The following is an 18,361-nucleotide window of genomic DNA, read 5'->3' as shown; positions in this document are numbered from 1 at the left end:
CTTATTACCTGACAGGCCTTATTACCCGCGGGTACCTTATATTTAGGCCCTTTGATTTGAATATTTAAAAAAAAAATTTATCTATTATCGTCATTAACTAATAGCATAAAACTTTCATTTATTCACATTTATTAACATTCATATTTATTAATTATTATAGTTTCTCTTGGTTTATTAATTTACATATATATTTATTTTTATTATTTTATTTTACATCATTTAATTCTATTGTACTATTATTTTATTTTGTATACATTAGTATGAAGTTTGTTCATAAGATATATATTATTATTATTATTATTATTATTATTATTATTATTATTATTATTATTATTATTATTATTATTATTATTATTATTATTATTATTATTATTATTATTATTATTATTATTATTATTATTATTATTATTATTATTATTATTATTATTATTATTATTATTATTATTATTATTATTATTATTATTATTATTATTATTATTATTATTATTATTATTATTACATGTATATTATTTACAAATTTGATGATAACATTAGTTTAAAATTTTCACATTAATGAATTTATTAGTAAATTAACTATTCTTGGATTAATGGTAAATGGACAAAAGTGAATAGATGGATGGATGGATGGATGGGTGAAACAAATTAAATTAAATTTACTGGTTTACATGGACTGATAAATTTCCATATCATGAGAACCGTCAGCTAGTAATTGTATTGCGATAAAGTTACGGAAACAGAATTGTAATATTGATGTTATATAATGTGAATCACAATTTACACTCACGGTTTACATTTAATTTTATATATATGATGTAGATGTGTATATATGTTATTATAGTGTGTAACATAAATTAGAAGATTGAATTAAACGCAAAGTTTAATTATAATTCATACTCTTAGAATATAATTATTATTATTTATGCACTAAGAGAAACCGGAAGTGAATTCGAAGTGATTACGGATTTTATTTAAATCTGAATTCACTCGGAGTTACGGAGTTTGCAGAAATTCATTGCGCATACGGAGTAAATAGGGAATTTGTTTTTTTAGCGGAGTGATTTCGGAGGGATTTGGATTTTATTTGAATCTGTATTTACTCTGATTCGGAGTTTTATCTCAAATAAACTCCCGTTCGGAGTAAATTTTACTCCGAATTTAATCCACGTTCACTCTGAAAATTTTTTACAGTGAGTATCAATGTCGCAGATATAGACAATTTATAAATTTTAAATACATAAATAAATTGAAGTAATGAAATTTAAAAAAACGCGCGTACTGATTTTTTAATTATTGAAATCCGCGCTTATAAATTTTTTATTTAATTACTAAAAAATTCAAAATATTCTCAATTATCAGCTACATTTACACTCATTATTATTTTTACTAATTTCCCGATACAGAATTCAGTAATTAATGTTTTACATTATTAAAAATTTTTAAAAGAATTTACAAATTACTGAGTCATTAGCGAGTTTGAATCAACCGAGAATATGAAATTTTAAATAATTAAAATATTTACACAGAAAAAAGAATTTTTTTGGCGCGAAAAATATTTCGCATTTTGAATTGGAACCAAAAATTTTCTTAGGACTAGAAAAATTTTTTACACCAATAAATTTCTTTTTTCTGTGCATATACAGGGTGGCCACGAACCGGGAAAGCCGGGAATTAGAAGGAAATTTAATGCAACCGGGAAATATCATGGAAATGTTAGGGAATTTCGAAAAGTATCCGGGAATTAAATTGTAACAGTTCAAAATTTAAAAAATTTTCAATTATACACTAGTTATAAAAATTAAGGGATATTAAAAAAATTCCAAATTTTAAAGTGATTTGCAACAGGTTGTAACTCGAAGGAAAAATGGTCATACGACAAAAACAAAAAAGGCAAATTGTAGCTCCAAGTGTTTAGTTTTCTGATCTGGTCTTTAAATTTTTTTATTATGTGCGGTTCCGGAGTAATCCTAAGAAAACTATCGAAAAAGAAATTTACCAAATTTTTAGTCGTCTTAAAAACGGTCTTCGAGCTTCAATAAATTTTTTTCGATAATTATCATTGATTTTTGATTGCTCCGGAACCGTGCATAATAAAAAAATTTAAAGACCCAGATCAGAAAACTAGACACTTGAAGCTACAGTTTGATTTTTTGTTTTTATTGTACGACCATTTTCCTTCGAGTTACAAACTGTTGAAAATCACTAAAAAATTTGAAATTTTTTGAATATCCCTTAATTTTTGTAACCAGTGTATTTTGAATTTATTTAAATCATTAAATTTCTTATTAAATATTTTAACTTATACATTTTTAACATCGAATAATCAAAAGTAGGCAACATTAATTTATTTTATTGCCATTTTTTCTTGTTTCTCTTATGATTTAATTATCAAATTTAATTATTAAAAATGAAAATATAATAAAAACTTTGAATATCTAAATGATACGAATAAAATTTCTAAATCAGGGAAAAATGTGAAAAATTTTACTGGAAAACCGGCAAATATCACGGAATTTAAAAATCATTTCTTTGTGGCCACCCTGAATACTTTATTTTTACATAAATTTTAACTTCCAAGTGATAAATGTCATGAAAATTAAATCCCATTTTCTTTTTATTTCATTTAAACAATTTTCTTTATTGTCCATAAGTCAATAAATTTCGAATACCATTAATTTCAAAGCCGATAGTCATTCGAAAAACCCGAATTTTAATTGAAAATTATTTCTTTCATGTGGAATTAGTTTATACTCGAAATTTCCCAGCAAAATAAACTAATTAACTTTTTACAAAAATTACTACTGAAATTTTCAAATTTTTTCAATTTAAATCCCAGTCAGTCCATGATTTATCACCCAGAAAATTTTTGTCCATCGCATTTTAATTAAAAATTATGTTCCAATTTTTTTAAATTACAGCCCAAATTAAATTTCATTAAATTCCATGACAATTATCTTTAAAAATCTAAAAATTTTAAATAGTACATAAAATTTCGTCATTAAATTTTAATTAATAAACACTTAGAGCTCTCGCTTTGTGAGATTATTTTATTAAATTTACTTTGTAGCGCAATTAATAAGTGTTCGTTTTTGTCGTGAAAAGTAAAAGAATAAGAAAAAATTATAAAAAAAAAGTAAATTATAATAAAGCGTTTAAAAGAGTAAAAAATGAAGTGACAGTGTATAGAGTTACGCTAAAAGAGCTACTTCATTCTCGTGAATTCATCACAGGAGGGTGAGAAAGAACCAGGTGAAACTGATTGTAAGCGAAAGGCGAGCAAGCTAGTAAAGATACAACGAGGTAAAAAGGCACGCGGCAAGTCTCTCCTGTTTTACTTTTATTTTATGCCTTTTTATTTTCTTTTCGGGTCTTATTTCTTCCTAGTCAACTGAAATACCATTTTATTTTAAAGTTTATATACTACCGTCTGACGGTAAAATGATAAAAACTAGTAAGATAAATTTTCTTTGATTGTTAAACGACAAAAAGAAATCGTTTATTTTTTTTTTTAAATATATTTAATTTTTTATTTTCCTTGTTTTTATTCTTAGCCCATTTTTCTCGACCCTAATAATGATGATGAAAAAAAAAAGGACCTATTAGGGGCAGTTATGCTTAAGAAAGATACATGTACTTGGGATAAAATGTTTTTGCTGAAAGTAATGAATCAAATAATAGAGAAGAATAAAAACAAGTATGAGAGACTTACACGGTTCCATGATGAACATATGATGTTTTCTTGTTCCTTTAATTTCCTAGTGTAAAAGGAAGATCTCAGACGGAAGAGAAATGCTGAAGAAAACGACAAAATAAAAATATACACGATCGAAAAATGTAGTCGAGCAAACGAGGTAAAATAAAAAGAAGGTATATATAAATATATGTGCTTGTAAGCGGGAAAAAAAGGCGAGACTGGGAATAAAATGCGAGTATGCTGCATTTTATCCTTCCACTGTTTGTATATTCTTGGGAAAAAAAAAGTAAAACAAGAAAAAATGTGTAAAAAAGAAAATTGTTCGAGTTACGGAGTATACTAGTGCATTCAACATTTAAATCTAAATTTAAGTCCTGGAGTCCATTAGCTATGTATACATATTACATAGACCGTAGACCGTAAACTTAGACCGTATACAATCAAATGTAAATATATACTTTGAGTGTTTGTTTGTGGGGGTGGGGTGAGTGTAAGTCGTCAATTTTGAGTGGCAATTTATTCCTTTGTTATCTTGAATAACGTTCTCACTACTTTCAATCACATGCTAATTATGCTTCTGTCAATAGTATGAATACGCTGTAAAAAATTCTGAGTGAATTCTGAGAGATCAAGGATTATTGTTTAAATCCGTGTTCATTTCGTCACGAGAATTCTGGAGTTTTTAAAAATTAGTTCGCATACGGAGTAAATAGGGAGTTTGGTTTTTCAGCGGAGTAATTTTGGGGTGATTTTGATGTTATTTAAGTTCGCATTCACTGATTTGAATTTTAATATTAAAATAGGCTCCTGTTAGTAGAGAATTTAACTCCCAACCAGAGTTTCAATTTTAAAAACTCCTTTTAGTGGTGAATTTAACTGTGGATTAGAATTTGAATACTAAAATAAACTCTTTTTAATATTGAATACAACTCTGAATCGGAGTTTCAATTTGGAAATACACTACTGTTCGTAGTAAATTTAACTCCGGACCGGAATTTCGATATAAAAAAAAAATTGACACCTTTTAGTAGTGAATTTAACTTTGAAACGGAGTTTCAATACTAAAATAAACTTCTTTTAGTGTTGAATTTAAATCCGAACTGGAGTTTCAATATTAAAATTCACTTCTTTTAGTGGTGAATTTAAATCCGAAACGAAGTTTCAACATTAAAAAAATAAACTCCTTTTGGTAGTGAATTTAACTCCGAACCGGACTTTCAGTTTGGAAATGCACTTTTTTTAGTAGTGAAGTTAACTCCTCAATAGAGTTTTAATATTAAAATACACTTCTTTTAGCTGTGAATTTGACTCCGAACCGGAATTTAAATATTAAAATTGACACCTTTTAGTAGTGAATTTAACTCCGAACTGGAGTTTTAATATTAAAATACACTTCTTTTAACTGTGAATTCGACTCCGAACCGGAGTTTTAATATTAAAATGTATTCCTTTTAGTAGTGAAATTAACTCCGAACCGGGATTTAAATATTATGAGAAAATTCTTTTTAGTAGTGAAATTAACTCCAAAAAGGGTTTCAATATTAAAATAAACTCCTTTTAGTCGTAAATTTAACACCGAACCAGGGTTTCAATATTTAAAATATAAAAAAAATCCTTTTAGCAGTGAATTTAACTCCGAACCAAAGTTTATATAATGAAATCCTTTTAATATTGAATTTAACACCGAACTGTAGTCTTAATATTGAAATACACTTCTTTTAGTACTGAATTTAACTCCGAATCGGAATTTAAATATTAAAATTCACACCTTTCAGCAGTGAATTTAACTCCGAACTAGAGTTTTGATATTAAAATACACTTCTTTTAACTGTGAATTTGACTCCGAACCGGGGTTTAAATATTGTAAGAAAATCCTTTTTAGTAGTGAAATTAACTCCAACTCAGTATTTCAATATTGAAATTCACCCCTTTAAGTAGTGAATTTAACTCCGAGCTTACGTTTCAATATTCAAAAAATTAACTTCTTTAAATATTGAACTTAACTCCGAACTTACGTTTCAATATTAAAAAATAAACTCCTTTTGTAGTGAATTTAACTCCGAACCATAGTTTAAATATTGAAATAAACTCCTTTTAGTATTGACTTTAACACCACATCAAAATTTGAACATTAAAATAAATTCCCCTTGGGAGTAAATTTAATTTCCAGTGAATGAAATAAATCAATAGTCATCCACTCCGAATAAACTCCGAATTAAATCCTTATTCACTTCGAAAATTTTTTACAGTGTATTTTATTTAATTAAAAAAATAAAAAAGTACAATAAAATAAAATGGTTTCCTTTGTCATAAAATCTTAAGTCTAAGAATAAATTTACGGTCGAAATCGAAATTACAATAAAGTTATTTTTCTGAATAAATTACATTACAATATTTTATTGTTATTATCATTATTATTAATATTATTTATATATTATATTACCTTTTATTTTATTTTTATTACATAAAGTATTTTACCTCAGTATTTATCGAAAAAGTATACTATAAAAGCTCGAGTCGCTTTATTTTAATCAATTGGACGTGTACGGTATATAACAGAGATATAATGATAACAATAATGGCGACGGTGGTTAAAAAAAAATCATGTCAAGTGAATTAGATGCAGATCAGCCAATTGAGAATAAGCTGATATACACATCACACTTTTTAAACAAAAAAAAAATAAGAAAAAAAAATTAGCTCACATTTTATAACCCCTTTTATTTTTCTATTGTAGTAAAGTCTTTAAATTACTTCCGTTAGATCCCGCGGGTAAGTGAAGTAGAGCATAGACAGGAAAATCCGAAGAATGGGGCTGAAGAAAAGTTAATTGAAAGTAAGGGTATGGGAAAAGCGTATTTTCTTTTAAATCCTTTGACTTTGTTAAATTTTAAACATTCTTAGAGACTTTGAGATTCATCATCGCTGACACTTTACTTACTTTATTATTTTGTTTACACAATTTATATGTTCTTAATATATATACAGAAAAAAATTATTTATTGGCCCAAGAGAAATTTTACGCTATAAATTGTAGAATAAAATTTTCTTAAGACTAGAAAATTTTTCTTGGCACAAGAATTTTTTTCCCGCCCCAAGAAAATTTTTCTTTTCAATTTATACTGCGAAAATTTTTTGGGGTTAAAGAAAAATTTTCTACACGGAAAAAAATAGGCACTGCAACAATTTTTTTCCGTGTAGTCCTAAGAAAATTTTTTTTTTCAATTCATAGTTCGAAATTTCTCTCGCGTCAGGAAATTATTTTTTTCTGTACCCGCAGATAATTTTTGAGTAAAAATTTCCCATAAAGTTTAATACTGTGAGGACATCTATCCAGTAACTAAATTTTTACTCTGGTAGTAGAAATCGCACTTCATTTCCAAGCTATCGACTAGTATATTTTACAATGTGCGTGGGAAATAGATATTTACCGCATCAGTATCAAACTTTTTGGATAGTTTTTACTAAAAAACTCTGTGTATATATGTGTATAAATTCAATAATTTAAACTATGGCCAAGGAGATATTGCGAAAGTGATTCAAACTAAGAGACGAGTTCAGTGTCGGTAATTGAAAAAGGTCAAAAAACTTGATAGTAGAATGACAAATGGTGGGTTGCCCAGCCTTAGTTGTCCACCGTGTTGCATTGCGGCTGGATGCTCGCCTTTATTAATTTACAGACAGAAAAAAATATTTTAATAATGCGTTAACAAATGATATATACATTGAGTACACACAAAAAAAAAAATTCTCGACTGAAGGTAAATATTCTTGATTCAAGAAAATTTTTTTGGAGACCTAAATTTTCTCAGATAAAGTAGAAATTTTCTCCAACCAAGACGAATTCTCTTGGCTCAAGAAAATCTTGACTTGGTTCCCGAAAACGTTTGTCTTCAAAAATATTTTTTTGACTCAAGATATCTTTTTTTCTGTGTAGATGCACGAGATCAATAGCGGGACAGTAATTATTTGGGAACTCGACGGTTTCCATGGCGCCGCTAAATGACCGCGAATTTTTGTAAAACTTGACGAAATAAGACTTTTTTTCAGGCGTTTTTTAACTTCCCGCATAGAAAATTTCAAATTTTCAAAAAAGGGAAGTTATTGGTTTCGGTCCGATTTTGGAAAATTGAGTTTTCATCAGATGTCGACATTTTGAGGACCTAGGAAGCTACTCTGACTTTTTCCGGATGAACGTCCGTGTGTGCGTGTGTGTATGTGTGTGTGAACCTTTTTTTGTCCAACGATATCTTTTGCACTCTAAATTACTCCACCACCATTTAAATATAGTGAAACCTAACCTTACAATTAACCTTCTCAATAAGAAAAATTATTGATAAATTGAGAAAAATATAGATAGCCCGAACTGGGAATCGAACCCAGACCAATTCGGTATCACGCCGAGTGCTCTACCAGTTGAGCTATTCGGCACTATACTATATTTGCAATTACGTATAAATCATAAACCACTTGCCCGATTCGCCTCAAAATGTAATCAGTTTTAAGTCTTGTTAAGCCTTTTCGATTGCCGCCAAAAACGTTCAAATTGATTCATTCTATCCAAAGATATCGTCGGACAAAAATTGTAATTTTTCAGTGAAGGTATCTTTTACCTGCCTAACAAATTTTGGAGTTCAAAGAGATCAAAAATTTATAAATAAAAATATTTCCGAGCTCCCTGAGCTCGAAAACAGCGGGAAGTTTTGGGGTTGGCTCGCGGTTTTCAAATTTTTTTTTCAAAATTTTCGTCTTTAAATTTACTTTCCGGAAAAAAATACTAAAAAATTGAAGATAAAATCGATAAAATTTTTCACTTTTTGAAAAAATTGCATTTTTCTCGAACACTAAGCAAGATATCAAAAAATTTTATGTTTTAAAAAGTCTAATTTCGTCGAATTCCACAAAATTTCGCGGTTATTTAACGGCAGCACGGAAACTGTAGAATCTTTTTCAAATCCATACGAAAATTATTTCCACACTTTTCCCCCTGTGGGCTTAACTCTCCCACTGGGCTTTTAATAATTTTTTAAATTTAATATATCACTATTTCATAATTATATTTTTTTACTAAAATTTGAAAATTCTCTTGAATGTCCGGCTATTGGTCTCGTTACCTTACTAATATTTAATGCTTGTTATTAAGAGAAAATTAAGTGTTATTAAAATGTATTTTTGTTATTTTTTAAAGTGAAAATGCTAGTATATATATATATATACATAAATTTATCGCTTATCGGAAAAGTAATTATTTTTATTTTTGTCACTTGAGTTAATCTTAAGGTAACTTTAAACTGTTAATAGACGGGTAATTAACTGTATGTACGGTTTACAAACCTTGCGATCAACACACTTTTTAATCTTTAAGTAATCTCATTCACTAGAGCGCCCGTGTAATAAGTAGTTGCGTGGGTTTGTACATAAAATTTATTGCATAATAATTATACTTAGAAACAAATTTAATTTCTAGCTTTTATATAAAATTTATAAGCCCGAGTTTATGGAGATTACTTCTTTATTTATTCATATATATATATATATATATATGTAAGCTGTCAAAATTTTTGTGCTATACTTTTTTAAGAAACAAATTTAAAAAATTTTTAATTATTTTAACGAATTTTTAAACAATAATTTAAAAATAAATTTTTTTTAAATATTTTTAAATCAGTGTACGATAAAAGAAGTTTTGGAAAAATTATGATACAAATTTATATATATATATACATATATATATGTAGAAAAAAAAAGTTTTTTAGTGCGAGAAATATTTTGCCTGAATAGAAATTTTCTTAGGACTAAAAAAATTTTTTTGAAGTGAAAAATTTTTACCCCAAGGAAAAAATTTCTTGGGGTAAAAAATGTTTTTACTTAAAAAAATTTTTTCCCGCTCCAAAGAAATTTTTACTGTCAATTTATAATGAAAAAAATTTATTGAGACAAATGAAAATTTTCTTGGGTTAAGCCAAAATTTTTCCCGCCAAGAAATCTTTCTTTTCTTTATTTATGTATATATGAAATTTATATGAGTCTATATTATTTTTATAATCTGAATAATTTTAAGTTGAAAATGTAGATTTTATAAGTTGACTCTGTCACAATTAAACTAGTCAAATGTAGATTTTCTATTGAGAATAACGTTCCTAATATAAAGTAAGATATATAAATAGAAAACGTATTCCATATGAATTCATTAAGAAACGTTATATATATATATATTCAGAAATATATGATAATACTAGATATTCCACTGTACGAATAGTCGTAATTATATATAGAAATTTAGTGCATTAATACGTGATTACATATACATATATATATATATATATATATACTCATATATTTATTTTATATACTATATATTATTTACATGTATTTAATAATACATATTTTTCATATCGTTCTATTATATTGTAAGAGTATATAATATAAAACAATTTTAACATAATAATTTAGTATACGAAATTTATCATATATTTATTTATTATACTCTTTAAATAAAAGTTTCAATTATTGAATAAACTTTAAATAAACTCCTGCGCATTTAATTACTGGTATGTAATATAACTTTAATGTATACAAAAGTTTATATTGTAATAAATATTGTAGGCTTCATAATTTGATATTTTTAAAAAATCTATACTTTGAAATATATATGTAAACATATATACATGAATAATCATTTATGTAATGAGTTTAATTGAAACAAAGTATAATTAATTATATTCGAGGTTGTTTATGAAACAATGTAAAATTAAATGCATTAATAAAAATCTACATTTTGGAAACTATGTGTTGAGTATATGGAGTATATATATAGATAACTTAGCCACAACAGTTTATCACATGTTCGCTATATATTTTTCAACGGGTAATAATAATAAATTCAAAAATTTGTTTATAAATTTATTTGAACTCTGTTTCTCAAAGTGTTTTTTAATAATTATTTGATAATTTTATTTCTATACTGTAAAAAAACTATTGAACCTGATCACAAAAATATGAAAGTTATCTGTGATTATATTTAATAAAAAATCGATTATAATCCAAGTTTCTTTGCAGAGAACCCGAGTCAAAAAGCAAATTCTAGTTTAGTCCTCAAAAGCCTCAATTCCTTTGATGTTTTATTTGCCGCATAGAAAGTAACTCTACTTTAGTACTAAAAATCCTCAATGAGATCTATGAGGTCTAAATGCGTATAATTTATCGATTTTGAATTATAACTAAGACCTTAAAATCCTCAACGAATGAAAAGTTATACTTCGGACTTTGGAAAGTTTTAGATAAAAAAGGGAGGGGAGAGAATACGTCGAATCAGGCTTGAGGTTCAAATGAGTATTTTGAGGCTCTAATCCAGATTATGTTATTCCAGTTTAGTCCTCAAAGTGGTGAAATTGGTTATAACTACTACTCTGAGGACCCCGTGTAAAAAAAATTCGTTCCAAAAAGATTCCAAAAAAGTTCCGCAGGTGGAACTTCTAAAAATGAGATAGATTAGAACTTTGAATGGAACTTCTTTGGGACGCTAGTAATTTTGATGGTAAAAAAAAAATTTTGTGAGAAAATTTAGAGTCAAAAAAAGACGTTCTTGGAAGTTTTTTGGAATTTTTTATGGACGTTTTTTTTGTTCTGTAAAAAATTCAAAACTAGTGATGTTTGAACTATTTTGGCATGTTTTTTAGTCTATAAAAAAGTCGAAAGTGGTGATGCTGGAACTTTTTTGGAATGTCGATATAAAATTCCAAAAAAGTTCCAAAAACGTCCTTTTTTGACTCTAAATTTGCTCACAAAACTTTTTTTTTACCATCAAAATTACTAACGTTCCAGAAAAGTTCCATTCGAAGTTATAATCTGTCTGTTTAGAAGTTCCACATGCGGAACTTTTTTGGTATTTTTTTGGAAAGAATTTTTTTTACACGGGACTAAACTAGGATAACTTTCTATACTGTTGTCAATCTTAAAATTCTATATTGATCCTCGAAAACCTCGTTGAAAACTTTGAGACTTAAATCCGAATTCGTTTTTAGACTCAGGAATGCTGCTAAAATGCTTTGCTTGGTTATAATAATGAAGAAACGCGCGGGAGTATTTAGCTAAACAACAAAAATTTTGTGTTAATTTTCGAATAACACAAGAAATGTGTTACATTACAGATTTTCTAATCATTTAACATAATAAACTTTTTAAAGTAAAACTCGTATAAAAAAAATTGTTGACTATTGTAGACTTCAAAACGTGACACAACGAAGAACTGTTTTTGAACTTTCAAAAATTCAAGAGAAAAATCATTAAATATCCTAATATTATCAAGATATGTTAAAAAGAAAAACTTTCAGAAATAGTCGAGATTCTTTTTCTTCTCAATGTATTTTGCACTGAAAAATGTTAATTTGTAGAATGAAGTCAATTGTTTTTTTCTGTGTATTTTCAGAAGTTTAAAAATTGTTTAAAAAAGTTCGTCATTGTGTCACGTTTTAAAGTTTATAATAGTCAACACTTTTTAAACTTTTTTCGATTGTTTTTACGCGGGAATTTCAAAAACGGTTTGTTTTGAATTAACAGATTTCCGTGTTGAAAATTGACACAAAAAATTAAACCAATGAATTTTTTAACACAGACACAAAATTTCTAACTGTAGGAAAAAAAAATATAAAAATTGTTTTTTTTTTTTACGTAACAATATAGATGACACTACAAGTCCGACACAATAATAATTGCGGTAAGAAGCGTAACAATGCATTGTTACAAATGTAGACTGAAATCTTTATAGTGTAGGCTGTAATCCTGACAGTTGTAGATTTAACCCGTCACATTGCGACGGGAAACCATTATTTTTTAAATTTTTTTATTCTCCGTCTGCTTGTGCCAATGTTGGATTTTATGATAACCACAATAAAAAAATTTTATGTAAAAAAATTTGATGTGAAATCATAATCCGAATTTACTCTGTCATTCAGAGTTTCAAAGTTTAAAAAAAATTAATTCCTGAGTGATGGCAGATTTTATTTTAATTCTTATTCTTCACTCAATTCCAGTCTCAATGATAAAATAAATGTGTATTTAATAAAAAAAATTATTTATGGAAAATCATAAATATATAATTTATGTATAATACTAAAATATCATAAATTTGTTTAAATTTATATTTTTATAATTTAATAAATCACAATTTTATTTTCAGAAGTTGTCTGTTTTAGTGAAATATTATTTTCCATCTTGTATTTTAATTATTATTGTTATTATTCAAAGTTAATACACGAACTTTCACTCCTCATATTTAACTCTACTAATTTTTTTTATATTATTAATATTAATAAAAATAAAACGTATTCCGAAAAAAATAAATAAATAAAAAATCGTCCGCTTAATTCTCATTCACTCCGGATTAGTGACATTTTTATTTTTTATGTTCAGTCAGATCACGAGAAATTGACTGATAATCGCTCGTCAATTGACGTCAAAAATTATTTGGTCAATTTTTCGATCAATGTTTTATAAAACAATGTTCTGGAGAACAGTAAATGTTCAAGTAATCGTAATTGTAAGTAAACTGCAACATAAATCACTCAACATAACGACCGATTTGTTTATTTTTGAAAATTCGTAAAAAATTTTTTTTCACCTCCAATTAGATGCGAAATGACGTCACCTGCATGAAAATACCATATATGGTAAACATATATTAAAAAATATATGTTACAGATATAAATATATATGTGACAATACATGAAATCTTACATAGAACTATATACAGATTTTGGCCGATTTTATTATATTTCTATATATGTTTTCTCTTATATGATTTCATATATTTCCGTATAACTTCAATATATTATTTATATATTTGAAAACTTATAATTTTAATATATTCAAAAATAAATTTTATTTATATATGGAAACAAATAAGAATACATATATAATTCATCGCTATATGGTACGATATATGTACCATGTATTTAACTTTATAAATTTTTGTATATTTTTTTATATATAGAACCATATAAGTTTCCCCATATATGTAAGAATAAATAAAATCTATTCTTTTCTGTCTTGCTCTCTCCGTTATAAGATTCAAACATTGTGTTTAGAATATATATATATATATATATATATATATGTGTGCTAGCTTACAAATTTACATATATAATTATCAATATATGTAATACATATATGTGCTAACTTATAAGTTTACATATATGATTATAAATATATATAATACATGTACTAACTTATAAACTTACGTATATAATTAATTATATTAAAGCTTACTATATTATATATAAGAAATTATATATCGTTTTTGGCCACTTATATAGTCCCATATTGATTATATATTGTTCCAAATATATTTATCATATAGTATTTTCATGCGGGTAAAAGTTTTTTGGTAAATTTTGTAATAAAACAATATCCTGGATAATATTAAATGTACACCCTAATAGATGCAAATTACGGTAAATTACCGTATTTTACCGTAATTTACCGAAAATTAGCCGTAAAATGCGGTAATTTACGGCAAGCCACCGTAAGTTACGATAGATTACCGAAAATTACAGCAATTTGCCGCAAAGAACCGTAATTTACGGTAAAATACCGCATTATATCCGCAAATTTTACGGTGAATTGCCGCAATTTCACCGTAAATTTGCCGTAAATTGCGGTAATGTACGGCAAGCTACCGTAAGTTAGATAGATTACCGCAAATTATAGCAATTTACCGTAATGAACCTTAATTTACGGTAAAATATCGCATTTGTATGGTAATTCTTCTGAATACCGTAAATTACGGTAAAGTGCGGTAAAATACCGCAGTATATCCGCAAATTTTACGGGGAATTGCCGCAATTTTACCGTAATTTACGGTAAACTACGGTAATTTACCGTAATTCGGATCTGCTAGGGTTAGTAATCAAATTGTAAGTAAACTGCAAGTCGTATCACTCAACATAACGACCGATTTCTTTATTTCAAAAAACTCGTAAAAACTTTTTCTTCACTTCCTTTAAACGTAAAATGACGTCAAAAATTTTTGGGTCAATTTTTAATAAAATATTTTTCTGGGCAAAATAAAATTGGCGCGAAATCGGCATTAAATTTAAAAAATGGTAAATTTTTCATTCGTCAATTGACGTCAATTTTTCTGCCTACACAAATACTCCGATTTGAATCCACATTTATCCCGAAATTTTTTTACCTCACATATGTAAAAAATCACATACTTTTATAGGTAAATATCACATAAAATAAATCATATAATTGCAAAAAACTTTTATTACCGTACATACAGTAAATTTTTATTAAAACTATTTTATTGAGATATTTTATATACGTTTTTTTTTTTTATTAAATAATATCAATAAACGTAATAATAGCTCTGTTGAACTGAGCTTTGACAAGTGAATATGCTGTTTCAAATTTATTTACTAGCACAGTAAATTTTATTACAAATAATCCGATTTTAAATTTTATATCAAACTAAAAAAATTTATCGCGTAATTTGATATTGACTTTTTTACCAATAAATAAAGATTAACATTCAGATTTTTTTTTTTGCGTCTGAAAATTTAGCGATCTGATTTTAGTAAATAAATAAATCCGATTGTTGATAAAACTCATTGGCGTTGTCAATTTAAATTAAATGTAAATTTTGTATGTACGCTTGTAAAATAATAAATTTACACGGTTTAAAATTTCCTTTTTTTTTTCATTGTATTGAAATTTTTATTATTAAAATATAAGAGATATTTGTAATTCATAAATAATTAATAATCCTCTGTACCAAATATTAGCGCGAAATCATTTAAATATTTTTATTTTATTTTATCGAGTACGGATTGAGGTCACAAGTATATGACATTTAAATATAAATATATATTAATCCTGAATACTTAAAATCATCAATTATATGTATATATATATTTTTTTTTTTTTAATTATCGTAAGCTGGGAATTTAAATAAAACGTTCATTTAAAATTTCAAAAAAAAGTCGTCAGTTACCTTAAGATTTAAAATTATAATTATTATTAATAGTCACCGGAAATAAAAATGATTTGTTAGAACAATAAATAAAAAAATGTTTGATTTATTAACAGCGAGATGAAATTTCCTAAATAAATAAATAAAAATAAAACAATGTTATATTTTATTTTAGCGAAACGTGTTTGGCAACTTAAATCTATTTACTCAGCACCCCTTTTTTTATTCCAACCACTTTAAATAGATAAATAAAGTAAAAAAGATAAATATTTACCATTGAGAATGTGAACGGTAACAGTTTTATCGTTGGCATTACTGGGATGACAAGTGTAACTTCCACTGTCTGCCGGTTGCGCACGTTGGACTAAAAGATAAGAAGTAGTAATCTCACCCTTTTCCGTGATTACAGAAACTCCACCTCGCGGGCTGTCGTAATTAATCTCCTGTTGGTTGATATAAACATGAAAAAAAAGTTTGTGTTAAAGTTAAGGCACACGGAAAAAAATATACTTTTAAAATTAGGGGTGGAAATTATAACCCGGAACCGGGGTGTCGATATAGGGAGTTTTAATATTCCGGGGAGAATGGGGTCTGAGATATAAAAAAAAGAGGATATTTTTTTTTAGTTTCTTTATGAAAATTTTGAAAATTTGTGACATTATTAAGCATCATCTCAAGAATATTCTGCTAAATTTTTATGAAAAAATATGGAAAAATGAGCCAGTGGTAGTGGGGAGAGACGAGTCACTAAAAAAAAAGTCTCTATGCCGCGGGCAGGATAACTCATGACTGTCTCATCTGAAATAAAAAAACTAAAAAGATTTCGTTAGTACATAAGTTTATCTTAGATTTGAACGAAGGATTTTTTTTTTCATTGAACAAAAGGAAGAAATTTTGGGAAAAATCAGAGTTTTTTGATTGCACCTTTACCAAAAATTCAAAAATGAATATTTTGTTTATTCCTTCGTTCAAATCCAAGATAAATTTATGTGCTAAAGAAATCTTTTTGGTTTTTTGAGTTCAGATGAGGCAGTCATGAGTTATCCTGCCCGCGGCATGGAGATTTTTTTTTAGTGACTCGTCTCTCCCCACTACCACTGGCTTATTTTTCAATATTTTTTAATGAAAATTTAGCAGAATATTCTTGGAATGATGCTTAATAATGTCACAAATTTTGAGAATTTTAAAAACGAAGGTACTCTGTAAAAAAAAATCACAAAAATTTGCTTTTTTTTTTGTATCTCTGACCCTTTTCCCTCCTTAATTATAAAAATTTATGAGTTATGACGTATCATAAAATTTATTGCTTGGAATGTTAGAATTCCCTACATCGACACTCAGATTCCGGGTTATATTTTTCAACATCAATTTTAAAAGTTTATTTTTTTGTATCTGACCCCTTTCCTTCCTTACGGCAGTATCCTACTTTGAATGTGCGCAAAAAAGGTATTTGTTATGAATTTTTAATGACATTATGAATAAAGATATATATGTAAGGTTTGTTAGGTTTAATAAACACACTATTGAAATACATTAAAAAAAAATTTTTATATATTTTATACACTTTTAACATACAAAAACATCATTCGAATACGCCTCGATTAGTATGTAGGTCTGCGCTTGGTGTTCAAATTTCAAAAATGGACAATTTGAAACAGAAAATTTTTCGAATTTTTAGGATTTTTAACGCACATGCAAAAATAACGAAATTTTTTTTTGCCGCCTAGTTCGGTCGGTTACTACTGATATATTGCATCTAAAAACTCAAAATTGTTCTGTTTCAAATTGTCCACTTTTAAAATTTCAACACCAGCGCAAACCCACTTACTAATCGAGGCATTGTATTCAAATGATGTTTTTGTATGTTGTGAGTTTATAAAATATGTAATAAAATTTTTTAAAAAGTGTTTTTATTAAATTCTACATCAATATCTTTATTCATAATCTCATTTAAAATTCATAAAAAATAGTTTTTTTTTCGAGCGCCCAAAGTAAAATACTGCAGTAAATTAAATGTTTAAATTTTAAATAATACACAGAAGCATCACGCGGAATTATATAAATTTTATGACGTGAAGAGTTATTTTTGACGTAATGGCAATTAAAAAGTAACTTGTAATAACTTTATGAATTCTTAGTAGGTTGCGTGTTAATGGATCAAAGTTAATACATTTAAAGTAATAATAATAGTAATTATTATTATTATTATTATTTGAATAATGAAAAATGAGGTTTTCAGTTGGTAACTCACCTCCTCATTGTGAGTCCAATATATCGCTGGAGGTGGTTCTGGGCTGAACTCGACTACGCACGTTAAGTTCATAGTGCTACCTCGGTTTATGTACATTTCCGGTTCGCCAATTACTGTCGTCACGGGTTCTGTAGATTTCATTAAAACATGCACAACATTCTAGTTTAAATCGATAAATTCATTTATATTTTATTATTATTTTAATCTTGGTGATTATTAATTATAGCATACAAATTTAATTATATATTTATATTTATTTATATAGAGGAATTCGGAGCAAAATGACACCATTTAAAATAGTTCTTTTTTTTTTATTTTTAATTACAAGTTAATCAGCTTTTAAAATTTTTTTTGTTTAATTTTTAATTACAATTTGTAAAATAGGACAGGGCAAGTTGACCAGCTTTTATAATTTTTTTTCTATTTTTAATTACAGTTTGTAAGC

General features: G+C 26.7%; 1 protein-coding gene across 1 annotated transcript in view; it reads right to left on the bottom strand.

Annotated features, from left to right (window-relative positions):
- Window positions 1-477: 477 nt before the first annotated feature.
- Window positions 478-18,361, bottom strand: part of LOC130672513 (lachesin-like) — a 31,168-nt gene continuing 13,284 nt past the window's right edge. Inside the window, exons 4-6 of the mRNA XM_057477155.1 lie at window positions 17,917-18,044; window positions 15,940-16,108; window positions 478-7,355 (exon numbers count right to left, since the gene is read on the bottom strand). Of these exons, the coding sequence (XP_057333138.1) occupies window positions 7,249-7,355; window positions 15,940-16,108; window positions 17,917-18,044 (404 nt within the window). The 3' untranslated portion in view covers window positions 478-7,248. The remainder of the gene's footprint in view (window positions 7,356-15,939; window positions 16,109-17,916; window positions 18,045-18,361) is intronic.

Source organism: Microplitis mediator, chromosome 7 (genome assembly GCF_029852145.1).
Source record: "Microplitis mediator isolate UGA2020A chromosome 7, iyMicMedi2.1, whole genome shotgun sequence".
In the NCBI taxonomy this organism is placed as follows: domain Eukaryota; kingdom Metazoa; phylum Arthropoda; class Insecta; order Hymenoptera; family Braconidae; genus Microplitis; species Microplitis mediator.
This window is presented reverse-complemented; position numbering and strand designations above follow the sequence as displayed.